The 15,018-nt window shown below is 45.1% G+C and overlaps 2 protein-coding genes across 4 annotated transcripts in view; one reads left to right on the forward strand and one right to left on the reverse strand.

Annotated features, from left to right (window-relative positions):
* Positions 1–15,018, forward strand: part of LOC309620043 (G2/mitotic-specific cyclin-B3-like) — a 187,728-nt gene that overhangs the window by 90,281 nt on the left and 82,429 nt on the right. The gene's annotated exons all lie outside the window — the stretch shown is intronic.
* The window catches only part of DGKK (diacylglycerol kinase kappa), a 164,392-nt gene continuing 152,377 nt past the window's right edge, over positions 3,004–15,018 (reverse strand). For 2 of the 3 annotated variants that reach the window (XM_082376009.1, XM_082376007.1), the window contains 8 exons: positions 14,387–14,500; positions 13,907–14,041; positions 12,557–12,717; positions 11,847–11,988; positions 10,771–10,857; positions 6,740–6,850; positions 4,953–5,076; positions 3,004–3,127 (listed from right to left, as the gene is read on the reverse strand). In XM_082376009.1, the coding sequence (XP_082232135.1) occupies positions 3,048–3,127; positions 4,953–5,076; positions 6,740–6,850; positions 10,771–10,857; positions 11,847–11,988; positions 12,557–12,717; positions 13,907–14,041; positions 14,387–14,500 (954 nt within the window). In that variant the 3' untranslated portion in view covers positions 3,004–3,047. The remainder of the gene's footprint in view (positions 3,128–4,952; positions 5,077–6,739; positions 6,851–10,770; positions 10,858–11,846; positions 11,989–12,556; positions 12,718–13,906; positions 14,042–14,386; positions 14,501–15,018) is intronic. The other variant, XM_082376008.1, reaches the window with a different exon arrangement.

Raw genomic sequence — 15,018 nt, forward strand, 5'->3', positions numbered from 1 at the left:
TCCTGTAGTATTGACACCAAAAGCAGTTGATGGCAGTCCAACTCCACTGGCATTCTCCTTCCCCACTGTTCTTCTTGCTAGGAATTGCCCATTCAATCAGTCCCTCAGAAAGTGCTCCAAAGATGCAACCAAACTCCAGAACTTTGGCTCTTGATGTCAACTTTGAACATAATCGAGATGGATATTTGGTGTCTGGTCCCACCACCTGAACAATTATATTACTGCAAGTAGTTAACCATGAAGTCCTGAAAGGAGCTTATGCTTCCAGAGGATGGGCCATCTCCCTTGAGAAAGAGATCACCACTTCTTGCTTTGTTTTCAAGCTAGTATGTGCAAGAACAGGTGCTCAGCAAAGCTGTCTTCCTTGTTTTGGGAAACAACTGGTAACTAAGCAGTTTAGGAGGTAACCAAGGGATTTAGCAAGCCACACCTGCTCCTGGGCCTCATCCCCTATCAATTCTGCTCCAGGAGTTGACTCCAGCCTCCAATCTTAGTGGTTTCATTCAATATCATTCTGATTCAGGGTGGGAGGATAGGGTGGGTGAAAGGGAATCCAGATGGTACAACAGAGCAACAGTAGCATTACAACATACAAAGACGGATAGTAAGTCAGCAAAGTAAACACAAGAGATGGAGTACTATTACAGTTTACCGTCATTGGTGATAAAAATAATTACAAGACACAGCCCTGCTTAGGCACTGCCAAGTAAAAGCTACCCTCTCCCAGGACTTCCCTTTGTTTCCTTAAATTTGCTCATTTGGAAATTTTTCATTTTGAAAAAGGCTCTTCTGAAAAAAATGCAACTTGGTTCCCAACTCTGTGAGTGAGCGTGTGTGCAGCTGTTAATGTGTGCAGCCACGGAGGAGCCAAGTTGGGCTGCAACGGTGACCTTATTGATTTGATCTAATACCTCCTCCTGGGAAGAAAGAGTAATGTGGAGAAAGCCAAAGACACAGCAACAGCACATTCCCCACTTAAATACACACAGTAAGTTAACATATTCTGATGCTTAAATAAGTTTTAAATGTTTTCCCATTAACTTTCTTCCCTAGTTGTAGAGCTAGGACTTTTTTGTTTGTTTGGCACAGCAATCAGACGTCTGGGGACTATCCCCTTGTTAGTATTTTTCTCCTCACCCCTGCAGAGGTGGAACACAGGTGGCTGGTTTAAGTGGGCTAGGCTGGTGGAGTTCCAGAGTTGAGAACCAGTGCTTAGAGTTGGATTGTGCACCTCGATAAACCAGCGATTGGACTGAGTCAGGTAATTGAGCACGCTAAGTTTGTCTGAGAAGTGGGGAGAGGCCAGTTTCCCGGCTTTCTCTTGATAAGTGGGAAGGGACACTTACTCAAAGGTATGAGTGGAGGGTGGGTGGGGATACAAGGCGGACATGAGAGAACCACTGGAGAAATACTGGAGTTTGATTAGATTTGCCTGACTGGGCGCAGGCATTCAAAAAAATGCTAATTGGGATCTGGAGCAATTTTGGCCTGGTTTGTTTTCATGAGAAATTTGGAAGAAGAACCATGGGAGAAGCAGAAGCTTTTAGCCTCCATTTTCCCAGGCCCATGTATTTTCTGGTCACTTTGAATGTCCCTCTGTACCCAAGGGAAAGGAGCAAGAAGGGAGATTCAAAAGTGATTTGGGGACTTAACCAACAGCCTGCCCAGAAGATGCAGGCCAAGGTGGAGCTTGTGGGGAAGGGCCTAGGCTGTGACTTGATTGTCAGGCAGTCCCTAGCTCAGACATCTGAGTCACAGAGCTCAAGGCCTGGTTGCTCCATATAGTGTTTATTGGGGAAGGGGACAGCACAGGTTGGGGCAGTTGCTGATGTAGAGTCCAGGACAGATAGAGCGAAAAAGGCAGCATGCCAGCTTAGCCCCCTTCTCTAGGGCATTGGTGTTTTTGTTCCCCTTTCTGTGGCCTGGCTCAGAATTTTAAGGGGGCGTCAGAATCAGCTGGGCCATAGGTAGATCCCAGCCACTTCTAAGACACTGAAAATGCACCAAAAGATTAGAAGCTCCACCAAGAACTAGGGCAGTTGGTAGAGGCATATGTGTGTGTAGGGTAATGGGGGTGGAGGATGGGATCAGGGTGGGGAGGGATTCCTGGGTTAGCACAATAAATTATAGGGTCATTTAGAGGTCGAGTTGTATTTTCAGTTCTTAAAAATATATATATATATATTTATATATATACATCTTTATATGTCTCTATACATAACTATACTGCAGCACAGCAGCAAAACATTTAGTTAAAAAATCCAGCAAGAATGCAGGCAAACACTCCATGGAGGCATGCAGGCTAGGATCAAGGCAGTAGGAGGGGAGCCTGTATGGTTGCCATAGGGGTGAGTTCCAACCAATGGGCCCACCCAGCCACCAGAGCACCACCTGGACATGTGCAAAGACATACATGCGCACATGGAAAAACAGAAAGGGTTTGCAGAGAGAGCAGTCACCACAAGAAAAGATTTCACATGGTCACTGTAAGAGGCAAGTGGACAAGCCCCCAGGACCTAGTTCTCATCTTAATAAGCCTACTAGGAGAGACCGCCTGAAGTCACAAGTTGCAATTGGCAGGGATTGGGGGAGAAACACCACCAAGCCTGGCTGTCCTGACCCCTCTCCTCATCTCCCTGAGAGTATTGCTTTCATTCATTCCCTAGCATCAACAGTTTCTCTGCCAGTCAGAGAAAAACATTCCCCAACTCCCTGAAAAGGTGAACTCCCTTGAATCCTTTGTAGATCCCAGGCCATTCACAAAAAGCTTAGTTCAATTAAATACTGTAGTTGCTCAAGATGCACGAAGAGAAGGAGAACTGAACAAGACAACTCGGAACAAGAATCTTTGGCCAATGAGAAAATGTAAACCTCTAAGGAGACCTGATTGAGTCCAGGAAAAAAATGTATTAGTGTAAAGAATTGGAGGATCTTTCTTGGTGGTGCTCATGTTTGTTCTGAAATAATTTAGTCTAGCCTGTATTGAGGTTTCAAGAGTTTTTAGTAGAATCCTAAATGTTGTGAGTTCTCCTTCCAGCTTTCAAGGGTTATAGTTGAGATCCTGATGGTGTTGGAGGATCATCATTGTTTGCTTCATCTTCACGATGTCTGCGGTGCCACAAATTTCCTTTATAGAAAAAAAAGCAAGTATAGAAATAATGAGGTTAGCACATTGCCAGATGCCTAAATGTATGGACGCTAAAGAGAGCAAACAAAGAGTCCTTTAGGAGACAGACTGGTTTGTTCCTATTGTAGCAACCATTTTTAAACCATCTTAGAAAACCAGCTGATGCCATGCAAGCCAAACACAAAATGGGATGAGTTCTCAGAACCTGATAATCCATGAAGCTGCTATTGACCCTTTCAGAGTCTTCAGAAAGACTCTCAAACACCGTGGGTCTCCCAACTGGCAGATTCTTAGGGACTCAAACCAGTTGGACCAAACACAACTTGGTCCAGGAGATTCTCTCTTGGCATCTGTATGAAGTCTCAGTTCCTCAAAAAAACAAAACAAACCGTCACCCTCCATCCCTTCCCCCCCCATGTCCACTATGGTCATCTCTCTCAAGCTTCCAGGTCAGCTAGGCTCAGAATTTAGGAGAGACAAATGACATCAGAATTGGCATAACCGACAATTCTAAGGGAACCTTCTTTTGAGCCCCACTGACATATCAAGAACATTTAAGTCCAATTCTGAAGAAGGGGTGGAACCAAAATTCAAATAATGAAACAAATTTTGCATTTCCAGGGATTTACTACAACAAAGAATAAGAGTGTTTAGATATGTCGTGGAACCTGTTCCTGACCCTGTAGGTGCCCAGCACTGACAGCCCCAACCCTTCTCAAATAATACTGCACATATATACAATGGAATATTACTCAGCCATGAAAAGAAACGAAATGGAGTTATTTGTAGTGAGGTGGATGGACCTAGAGACTGTCATACAGAGTGAAGCAAGTCAGAAAGAGACAAACAAATACAGTATGCTAATACATGTATACAGAATCTAAGGGGAAAAAAAAGGTCATGAAGAACCTAGTGGCAAGATGGGAATAAAGACACAGACCTACTAGAGAATGGACTTGAGGATATGGGGAGGGGGAAGGGTAAGATGTGACAAAGTGAGAGAGTGGCATGGACATATATACACTACCAAACGTAAAATAGATAGCTAGTGGGAAGCAACCGCATAGCACAGGGAGATCAGCTCTGTGCTCTGTGACCACCTAGAGGGGTGGGATAGGGAGGGTGGGAGGTAGGGAGATGCAAGAGGGAAGAGATATGGGAACATATGTATATGTATAACTGATTCACTTTGTTATAAAGCAGAAACTAACACACCATTGTAAAGCAATTATACTCTAATAAAGATGTTAAAAAAAATAATAATGCAAAAAAAAATACTGCTTTCTGGAGCAGGACCAAAAGCTTGTAGTTGTATTTGACTGGGAAAGAGATCGAAATATGACTGTTTTGCCATACTTTATCCACTGAGGAAAGGAATGGGTCAAGCAGAAAGGTAACTGGCTGTTCTCATTTTTCTCTTCAGCTGTTTATAACACAGAGATCACAAAGCAAGGTTGCCTCTCAGGTTCTCTCCCTGTCAGTGTCCATATCACTTTCTTTTTTTTTTAAGGAGCTTTTTTTTTTTGGCTGTACCGCACGGCATGCGGGATCTTAGTTCCCCAACCAGTGATCGAACCCGTGACCCCTGCAGTGGAAGCGTGGAGTCCTAACCACTGGACAGCCAGGGAATTCCCTCCATATCACTTTCTAACTCACAACTTGTCCAAGAGACTGCTTGGCATCCCCTAAGGTTGGCTCCCAACTGGCCACCTCCTCCATCACCACCGTACCCGTGTACATTTCTAAGGTGAGCTTCAGGTCTTTGGGAAGTACCCAGGCTGCTGGGGAATTCTTTATGACCTCGATGCCTGTGGGAGAAACTTACCAATAAACCCCTGGATGCCTTGGCCTGATTTAGGTTTGTCTTCCTCTTCTGGCTTCTTCTTCCCCAATTTGGGGAACTTAACTTTCAATCTGAGGCTTCTACTGTCAGTGTCTGAAGACTTTTCCTGGCAAACCACAACAAGAGCAAGGTCAAAATGTTAGTTGCCTAATAGTCAGAAACAATTCCTAGAGGCCTGGCAAGGTGGTGAACAAGGATGGCTGCAAGAAGCAGGCAGATCTGCTGTCTGTCCAGGTATGGGAGATACCCCTACTCACTAGTCCTGTGCCCTAGAAGGCATCTGATCTTTACCAAGATCCTACTCTGTGCCAGGTACTTTGCTAAATGCTTTAATAAATGATCTCATATTAATAAATGCTCTTCTGAATTGCCTTTCAGAAGAAACCTAAAGGAAGGGCACAGGACCTTCCCTCGGAACCAAAGCTTTGGAAAGTCCAATGAATAATTGACTCTCCTTCTGCTTTTCCCCACCAAAGTGGATCTGCGTCTTCTGTGGCCTTAAGGTGAGCAAGTTTGGTATCAAGTGAATGAGCAACATCTTCCTGTCTTTCTTTCAATCTACTCTGCCCTTCTTTAGAGCCTCACTTCTTCATCTTTATGGAAATGCTGAAGTCCAGAAAAGAGATTATGCCCAGGCCAGGCAGACTCCCATATTGAGACCTCAGAGCATGGACTGTTTGTTTCATTTCTCTCAATATCCAGTCTGTTTGCCTAGGTCAGGAGCTTGGTGCAAGATAGCTGAACTGAGTAGGAAGGGGGTGCTACAAGAGTTTGCTTCCTTTTCTGCATAACAGCATGTTTTTCTTCCCCAGGGGGCTACTGGTTAAGAGCAGCAAAGGCATATGAGAGTTATTAAATCCTTTAAGACCTGAATTTGCCTATGGCTTTTTCTCTTAAATGGTAGACCAATTGCTGCACTAGTCCAAACATGCTTGTATGGCTTGCTCACATGCATATAACTGGTGTATGAAGCCAGAAAACAGGTATAATGAATAGGAGAACCAAGGATTCCTACAGGTTGAAATGAGCAGTTCCATGGTGGAGAAATTTAAAGCAAAACCCTGTCAGACCATAAAACGTGTAATTTACCTGGTGATAGGTGGACAGCTTTGAGTCATTTGATTTATGAAATGGGACTATTTTTCAATCTCAGGAGAGCACTCAGAATTGTCAAAAAATGATGACATCCCCACAGCTATATTATAGTCACAGCTGCCACGCTTGATTGTCTTTTAAGCCACACACCTGCTAGGGGAAAGCATTGAGATAGCCTACTTTCCTCCCAGAGTGGGAGGGACAGAAAGCAGCAAGGAGAGGTGATATTTGGTAGATTTAACCACAAGTATGGCCTGGGCACCAACCATTTAGAACAGATGTTGGCTGTAAACACGTGGTATTGGCCATAATGGTATGTACCAGACGAAATTCAGTCCCAGCAGCAGGTACTGAGCAGGGGAGGGGAATTGCAGCCAGGAGAACAGCACAGAAAAAGACCATTCTTGCTTATTCTTTCCCAATCTTCTGCTACAGAGTGATTCTTCTTTCTGGTTATGTTCTCATGGTCATCTAGTTTTTCAGTGTGCCTTCTGCCTTGTCCTGTATACTTATGGTGAGGAGATGGGAGGAGGAGTCTCCATTAAACTCAAGCTGAAAGCCACTACTGGCCTCCCTATGCTACATCAGTCACTGTGTCCTGGCCCACACTGGAAGGCAAAGCACCAAGGAAGAATTCCTCTTCCCCTTTATTTCCCAATCCACAGGTCACATACCTCTGGAGAAAGGATTGAATTCATCCAGTCAATCTCAGATAGCTTTTCAAACTCCTTATTCATGGCATCCAGGGAAGTTTGCAGTGTGGCCTCATACTCAGCATTTCTCAGCTGGTGAAGACAGGAAAAAGAGTGAGTATCCAATGCCTAGCACCCTACCTTCATAGACTCTTGCCTTCTCCCCAACTCCCAGTCCCTGCTAGTGGCCATGAGACCACAGGGTGCCAACTTATATCTCTTTTGGCCCATGGTGTCGGTGGAAAGTATAGCCAGCTCTTTACTTTCTCAATAGGGAGATCCAGGAGACAACCAGACAGTGATGCTTTCCTTAGGGCTTGGCATGATCACAGTTTGGCAAGCAGAGAGGCCCTTTGACCAGTATCAATTAACACTGAGTTGTACCCCTACAGCTTAGGGTCCAGGATAAGGGTCCTACCCTTGACCCTCAAGCCCCTGGAGACACCTAAGTGTCCCCCTAATAATAGCTACCAATTTTTGAGCAAATACTATATGCCAGGCACTGTGCATACAGTTTCATTCCATCTTCCCAATAGCTTGATAATACCTTACAAAGTACTACTGTTCTTATTTTATAGGTGGGAAAACAGACTCAAAGAAGTTTAGTGCTCAAGATCACATGACTAGACAGAAACCCAGATCTATTCAACTCTATAGCCTACCCTCTATACCACACCATCCCAGAAAGGGTATGTGGGGTGGCCAGATGCTGGGGTGGGGGGAATCTTTATTACACAGTTACCATAATTTAAAGGCTACTTTGTGAAGCAAGGGGAGGGCTAGTGAGAGATTGGCTCAAATTTTCCCTTCCTGGCAAAGAGGGTCTGCCTCCCCAGGCTGTGCTTTTAGCCCCTAGCTATTCACTCTTAGTGAATGATGGCTTGTCCCATGGGTTTAGGAAACAAAGCTCAAGCATTCCCTAGTAACCCCCAGCACCCACAGGATGAACTCTGTATGCTCCATGGGAGAGTTAAAATAGATTATTCTGGGACCATCTCCAACTCAGAAGAACCAAGTTCTAAACCAATAACATAAGTGAGATAGTTCATGTTCCATTAAATAGTGAGCTGGGAGAACAGATGCATGCTGATATCATCAGCTCTGACATGCTTTCCAGCCCACCTAATTTGGCTTCATCTCTCCTCTCTGGCATGTGTTTTACTTTCAATCTGGCACTTATGTGGCTTCTTGCTGTGCATGGGCCAGCCTTAAGTGGAACCCTGCCGACTGTCACAAATGGGTGGCAGGTGAATGAGCGAGGGATGGGATTGGAGGTTATGACCAATCAGGATGGGATATGAGAGGGGAACAAATCATGTTGACAAATAATCTCTTGCTTTTGCTTTACAACGAATGATTTAGGACAGTACGGAGTAGCCCAGATGCACAGGACACGTGTGTGCACATGGTGGTGGAATGGGGAACAGTGGTGTCAAGAAGAAATGGCCATCACTTCAAGGTAAGGGGGAAAGGGGCAGGGATTCTTAGGGGCATACTTACCAGCAGTGCTCAAAAGGGATTTGATAGTCAAACCCAAAGCCACAGAGAAGAAAGAGGAATTGGGGTCTTAGAAAATGATTCCTAATCATAATAGGAGAGGAATAAAATGGCTTCCTAATGACTTCCTATTTGGCACCTAGAGACTCGGGCTCTGAAAAATAGCATATGGTTGGGCCTGAATCTTATGCTCTGTTCTCTTGTCCTTCTGGCTTCAATAGAGACCTTGTTCAGGACTCTTCTCTGAGATAAATGTGCAAACTGACTCAGGGGACTTCGTTGATCACTTCCTGGTTTCTGTTCTAACATATCACTAAGCCAGTTTGCCACATAAGGGAAGTGGGAGTTACTGGGTGGGATTTTCTTCATCAAAAGGCTACATCCCTCTCCCAACACTGACTGTTCTTCTCCTTCAAGGGGAGGAATAACAACATTCAAATGAAATAAGCCTGGACTTCCCCGGTGGCGCAGTGGTTAAGAATCCGCCTGCCAATGCAGGGGACACGGGTTTGAGCCCTGGTCCGGGAAGATCCCACAAGCCGCGGAGCAACTAAGCCTGTGTGCCACAACTACTGAGGCTGCATGCTGCAACTACTGAAGCCTGCATGCCTAGAGCCCGTGCTCCACAAGAAGAGAAGCCACCGCAATGAGAAACCTGTGCACCGTAATGAAGAGTAGCCCCCACTCACCACAACTAGAGAAAGCCCGCATGCAGCAACGAAGACCCAATGCAGCCAAAATAAATAAATAAAATAAAAATAAATTTTAAAAAATGAAATAAGCCTTACATCCATGCCACCTCTATGATATGGCCTTTCTGGAGATACATGGTCATTCTTAGCGGCCGTTTGCACCAGGTCTCATTTGGATGTGTGTATGTGTGGGGGTGTCCTTACCAGGTTCTATATTAAGTGTGATATGTGCTCAATTTGGGTTGTTGGCTGGCACAAACCAATTTTCATGAGCCTATGAGCCTCAAGAAAGCCTGAGTGGCAATAAGAGGCCAAGCTCCCATATTTCTTGCTGCCAAAATTGGCAATTCCATTGAGCTCTGCCTATATATAGAAGGTACTTCTGGTGCTGTCGCTGAAGGCTGAAAGACTCTAGCCTGGGGCTCAGATGCTGGGACAGCCTGGCCTGACTGCCTTAACCACTCTTCCACCTGTGCAGTGTGCCAATTAGATGTGCAAATGGAAAAGGGGAAGTGGCTGCACTTCTTGCAAAAATCAACTCAGAGGCCCCTCTTCAAATAAATCTTAATTAGATGAGAGGCAAGAACAGTACCTTCCTAGGGGCCTTAGCAGCAGACCTCAAAGTGGAGTGGTCATGATCAGTTGACTCATTAAAGCACACTCACCAGGTGTGCCTATGGGCTTTGCATTATGAGAAACAGCAACTCTTCCTGTAGCTCAAAAACTGAGCCTCAGTCCATTTTCCCTAACACTAATAAAATCTACCATCTGTCAAGCTGCTAGGAAGAGCTAGGCACATAATATACAGTAGTTTGTTTAATCCTCACAACAACCTGGACAGGTAGAGATTTTAATTCCTATTTTGTAGGTAGGGAAACTGAGACCCAGAGAGGTGAAGTTACCTCACATACCTACTGTTATGGATTCATTTGTGTCCCCTCCAAAAAGATATCTTGAAATCCTAATCCTCAGTACCTCAATTATTTGGAAATAGGGTCATTGCACATGTAATTATTAAGATGAGATCATTGGTCTGGTCTGGACTCTGGAGTAGGGTGGGCCCTGATCCGGTAAGACTGGTATCCTTTAAGGAGATGGCCATGGGAAGACAGAGAGACACAGGGAGAGCACCATGTGAATATGGAGGATTGGAGTAATGCATCTACAAGCCAAGGAACACAGCAAAGATTGCCAGCAAGTCACCGGAAGCTAGGAAGAGGCAAGGAAGGATTTCCCAACAGGTTTCAGAAGGAACATGGCCCTGCTGACACCTTGATTTCAGGCTTCTAGCCTACAGAACTGTGAGACAATAAAGTTCTGTTGTCCTAAGTCACCCAGGTTTTAGTACTTTGTTACAGCAGCCTTAGAAAACTAATATAGCTAGTAATTGGCAGATTTGGGATTTGAACTCAGAGACCCCCAACTTTTCCCACTATTCCTTACTGTCTTTCCACATGGTGAGAGACGTATGTGGAAACTTGGGAGATGCAGAGCAGCTCAAAAGAGCTCACCCTTTTCTACTGAAACTATATTAGGTATGATGAGAAAACGTTGCTTTTGTTTGGCCTGGTCTGGACCCAGGAGACATTTGCCAAAGGAGACAGGCTTTTCTTCAAGGATATTGTAGTCCCTATGGATTTGCATAACTTATAAAGTGACACGATCAATGACAACTCTGGGTGAAGATGACACAGCAGGGACTGCCAGGTAAGCACCTGGCCAAAATGCTCCTACATGTCTTCCAATGCCCTAGAACCAAGCACAGGCTGTGACCAAATTCAGATGGGGTACTTTGCCCTCCCTGTTCCAACCCCATCCACTCACCAAGTTTTCATCCAGGAAAGCTTTGGTGTCATCGTAGAGCCCTTTAAGACTAAATGTAACATCTACTGCGTCATTTCTGGTTAGAGTCTGAGAGGAGAAGAAAGGAAAAGAAAGGAAGGGAAAGGACAAAGACAGAGGAGTTGTTGGTTAGTAAGCATGCAGCTGGCTTCTCTGTGGGAAGGTAGGAGCAGGCTAGTAGGATGTGGCTATAAGTGAAAAAGTAATATTCACAATATAGCACAACTAGTAGTTCAGCATGGGCACCAACCAGTCAAAACTGATGCCAGCTATCAACTACCAGTACAGCTGTATTGGTGTGTTGTATGCTGTGGCACAGCACAACTTGGCATTTGGCATCACTGATTGAGTGCTATGGGTATAGGGAAACAGGGAATATGCAAACCAGATAGTAAGTTTGAGGCCACTTGTTGCCATTAGGCTGAAGCCACCTTTCCCATGGTACACAAAGTTAGGCCTAACCATCTGTCTTCTTGAAACGCCAGGCCTGGAGCTCCAGGCCTCTTCCAACTAAGATCCGGCCCCGAATAAACAGGTAACCTACATTTTAGGAGGCCCTGACCCTGTATGTGGCCCTTTTGTATTGTTTGCCTAGCACTAAAGTTACTTTTTAAAAGCATCACTTAAAAATCTTCTGCCAGTGGGTAAAGTCACAGGATGGCACATTTAACATCAAGAAACTAGACCTTCCCTTCAAGAGGAAAACCAAGGCAGCCTGGAGCACAAGTTTCAATGACAAGTGTCACCTTAACAGGTCATATAGGGATCCAGTTGGAATGAGGAAGGGCCTAAGCCAAGTTCCTCTCCATTCTCAGGCTATTTCTCCTTGAGGCCAGTGTGGTAGATAGCTATCAGGCTGATGAAATCTGCTATGGGATTCTCCCAGTAACCACTCTGGACCTGTAACAAGTCAAGCAATATCTGCCTCCCTCACTACTCTATCCATCAGTTTCCTGCCATGTCATTTGCCCAGTTTCTCTACCCAGCCTCCAGGTCCCCTTCCTTCCCTTTCTTATTTGGTTTGACTCCTTTCCTTCATCTGCCCCTTCCCCCCTTACCTCAATGGGAATGCAGGAAGCTGCACCTGCATCATTGCTACCGTCTTTGTTGTAAAATATATCATTCAGGATGTTAGCACTGGCATTCACAGAATCCATGAGGACAGACACATGCTGGTGGACCTTGCTCAGGCCAGTAAGTCTGTAATAAGGCAAGGACAGATAAATGAGTCTAGAGTTCTGAAGGATGTCTGGCCTGAGGAGCTGGTGAGGGTTGGGATTAAGGGTAAATTGTATTCTTTACTCTCTCCTGTTATTTCTTCTCATTTCTAGGGAGCCACCTATGCCAGAAAATGTTTCTACTCTTCTCTAGGTATTCACTTTTGTCCATCCTTGTCTCGCCAGAATTAGATACTGGGTGCTTTGGGAGAGTGGGAGGCTAGAATAGAGGAAGGAGCTGACTCCAGAAACTCTAAGGCCCTCCTGATATTTAAGGGCAAAGATAAACGTTTTTAGTCCTGTTGGGTCTGGGGCAGCAAGAGGAGATCAAAACTTATCTCTGGGCCTAATGAGAGAGGTCCAAGCTGGCTTACTGCTGACCACAAAGACTATTTCCTACGTAGAATGTCAGGGTCCCTGTCAATCTTCAGAGCTCTGAGCAAGACTCCTTTCTGAGGCCAGGCTCTCCAGTAGCCAATAGATACAAGTTGGCTTCTTCTCCCTATCTCTTCTTGGGATTCCCAGCCCTGTATCTGGGCCAGTCCACTTACCTGCTGATGAGGTTTTCTGCAAGCTGAGCTAAGTGCTGCATCTGGGCATACTCCTCATCAGAGAGGCTATCTTGAGATTCCTGGGAGTCCAGCTGGGGTTGAGAGGCAGCCTGGATTTCAGAATGCTTGCACTCCCACATTTTCATTGAGTTCTCAAAGTCCTGGCGATAAAGACAGTGGCAGAGCCTAAAGATTGCTGTAGCTAAGACGGCATGTGACAGATCTGTCTGTGAGTCTGATATTTGTGGGTACTGTGGGGAAAGGGGAAAGAGGGCCTCATCCATTCCCCCATACACCCAATCTCCACACCCATACATCTGTCCAACATTTTATTCAATGTCTCTTTCATACTAAGCAGTTTTAGTTTTTGTTGTTTTTGTTGTTGTCGTTGTTGCTGTTACCATGCCAAGTCTTGGAACAACATACTTGAATCAGACAGATGTCTGCCTTCCAGAAGCTCCTATAGGTAGGTATCATGATCAATAAGAAAGTGGAGCCCTTTTCAGCTCCCTTCTTTGCCAAATCTAGGCAATATATTCTGATGGATCTTAGAGCTAGACATATCTCGTTTAATTTTGAATTGTGCTTCTGTCATTGACTAGTTGTGTCAGTTTAGCAAAGTATTTAACCTCTATGGTCCTCATTTTCCTCACCTATAAAATGGGAATAAGTGTATCTACCTCACAGGATTGTTGAGAGGACCTACTTGAGAGAATATATGTAAAGTGCCCAACACAAAGTAGGTAGTTTATAAACTAGACATCCCATCCCTTCTCTATTGCTGTGTCTATGGACTGTCCACAGGCCAGAGTGGAAGAAAGCCTCTAAGCATTGAGCATCTGATTAATAATGGCTCCTTTCTAGCTTTAGGTGGTGTAGCTGAGGTGAGTGATATTTGTGAATGCAGTATTTTAAGACGCCTTAGAGGAACCTAAAGACCATATTCAATGAAGAATCTCTTGTTGAGGGAGCAGATTTCTCCGTAACCACCTGAGGCCTTTAACTCTGTGCAGTGGAGGGAGGAGTACAACTTTTTTGAAAACTACAGAAGGGAGCTTCTTGTCTCACTCTCTTGGACAGTGCTTTGCAAGTGTCTATGTATATCAGAGTGTCTCAGGGAGCTTGTCTGCAAATGCAAGTTCCCAGGAAATACCCGTCTCCATTCTGATGCAGTGGGCCTGTGTGGGGCCCAGGAATGTGCATTTCTAACAAGCACCCAAGGTGACTCTGAGATAAGTATCATGCAGACCTCCCTTTAAGGAATTCTGCCTGACTGGAAGTATTCAGTACTCAAGTGATAGCTGTAGATGAGACAACGTAGGAGCCCCAGATGAGCCTTTCCCTTCTTACCCGATCTCTTGTCAGCATCTGGGCAGTGTTCTTGTATCTAATCTTGATAAGGCCTGGCCTCTGAACCCAGGCCTCCCCATCCACCTGCACTGGGATACCTTCTTCACCATCGATGGTTATCATCACCTCACGGCACTGCCAGAGAAGAGGAGGAGGGAGAATGGGGGAGAAAAATGAGGTAACGACTATAGACCAATCTGATAATCTCACAGTCATAGCCTAAATGTGTATCTGAACAGGACTGGCAAAAATGTGAATCCGATTGTCCCAGGGAGGAAACACGTTTGCTATGGGCTTTTTGCTCCTTTGGTCCCTACCACCTCTGTTTCCAACTTCAGCCAGCACCTTGCTTCCCACCAGATAACCTGCTCTCTCCACCCTGTCATTCTTATACCTGGTTAATTCCTGAGACTACCTCACATCCTGGATTGAAGCCACAGAGCTCAAACCCTTTCTGGTGCCCACCAGGCCCGTGCCTACCTGGGCGATGCGATGATGATGCAGGTTGATGATACGGGACATTGCCATCTGTACAGAACCAAAGATTGCCACTACCTCTAGCTTCCCATCATCTATCGCAGGAGCCTCATATTCCTGAGGAGGAAGAACTGTGTCACACATCTCACCCTTGAGAAACCACACCTTGCCTATCACAAGCAGGTATGCTTTGAAAGCTCCTGGTGAGAATTTTTCTAGCTCATGAAGAGTGGAGAAACTACTACATTATTAAAAGGAGAAGAATGAGGTCAGGAAGCCAACTTGGGAAAAGGGCACTGAGATAAAAACTCAGTCCCTTTTGAGATCACAACTCTTAACTGGTTCTCTCCCTGTCCAATCTAGCATCATAAATCCCCAAGGCCAGTCCCACTGGTCTCATGGCCTTCTTGGGTGAGCTCAGACGAAAGGATTCATGGCCAATTTCTCAGGAGATTTTATTGACAGACCTCCTTAGAGAAAAGGGCATGGCCTAGGTAACCTTTCAAGGATCTTTCAAATGTGAGGAATGGAAAATTCAAAGTCCAAGCAACACCGAAGAATTTATCTGATCCTGAGGTTTTTGGTTGATTCTTGTGCTCTGGGGTGGTAATTGCCTTAAAAAAAAAAAAAAAAAA

Source organism: Balaenoptera borealis (assembly GCF_965194805.1).
Source record: "Balaenoptera borealis genome assembly, chromosome: X".
Lineage (NCBI taxonomy): Eukaryota > Metazoa > Chordata > Mammalia > Artiodactyla > Balaenopteridae > Balaenoptera > Balaenoptera borealis.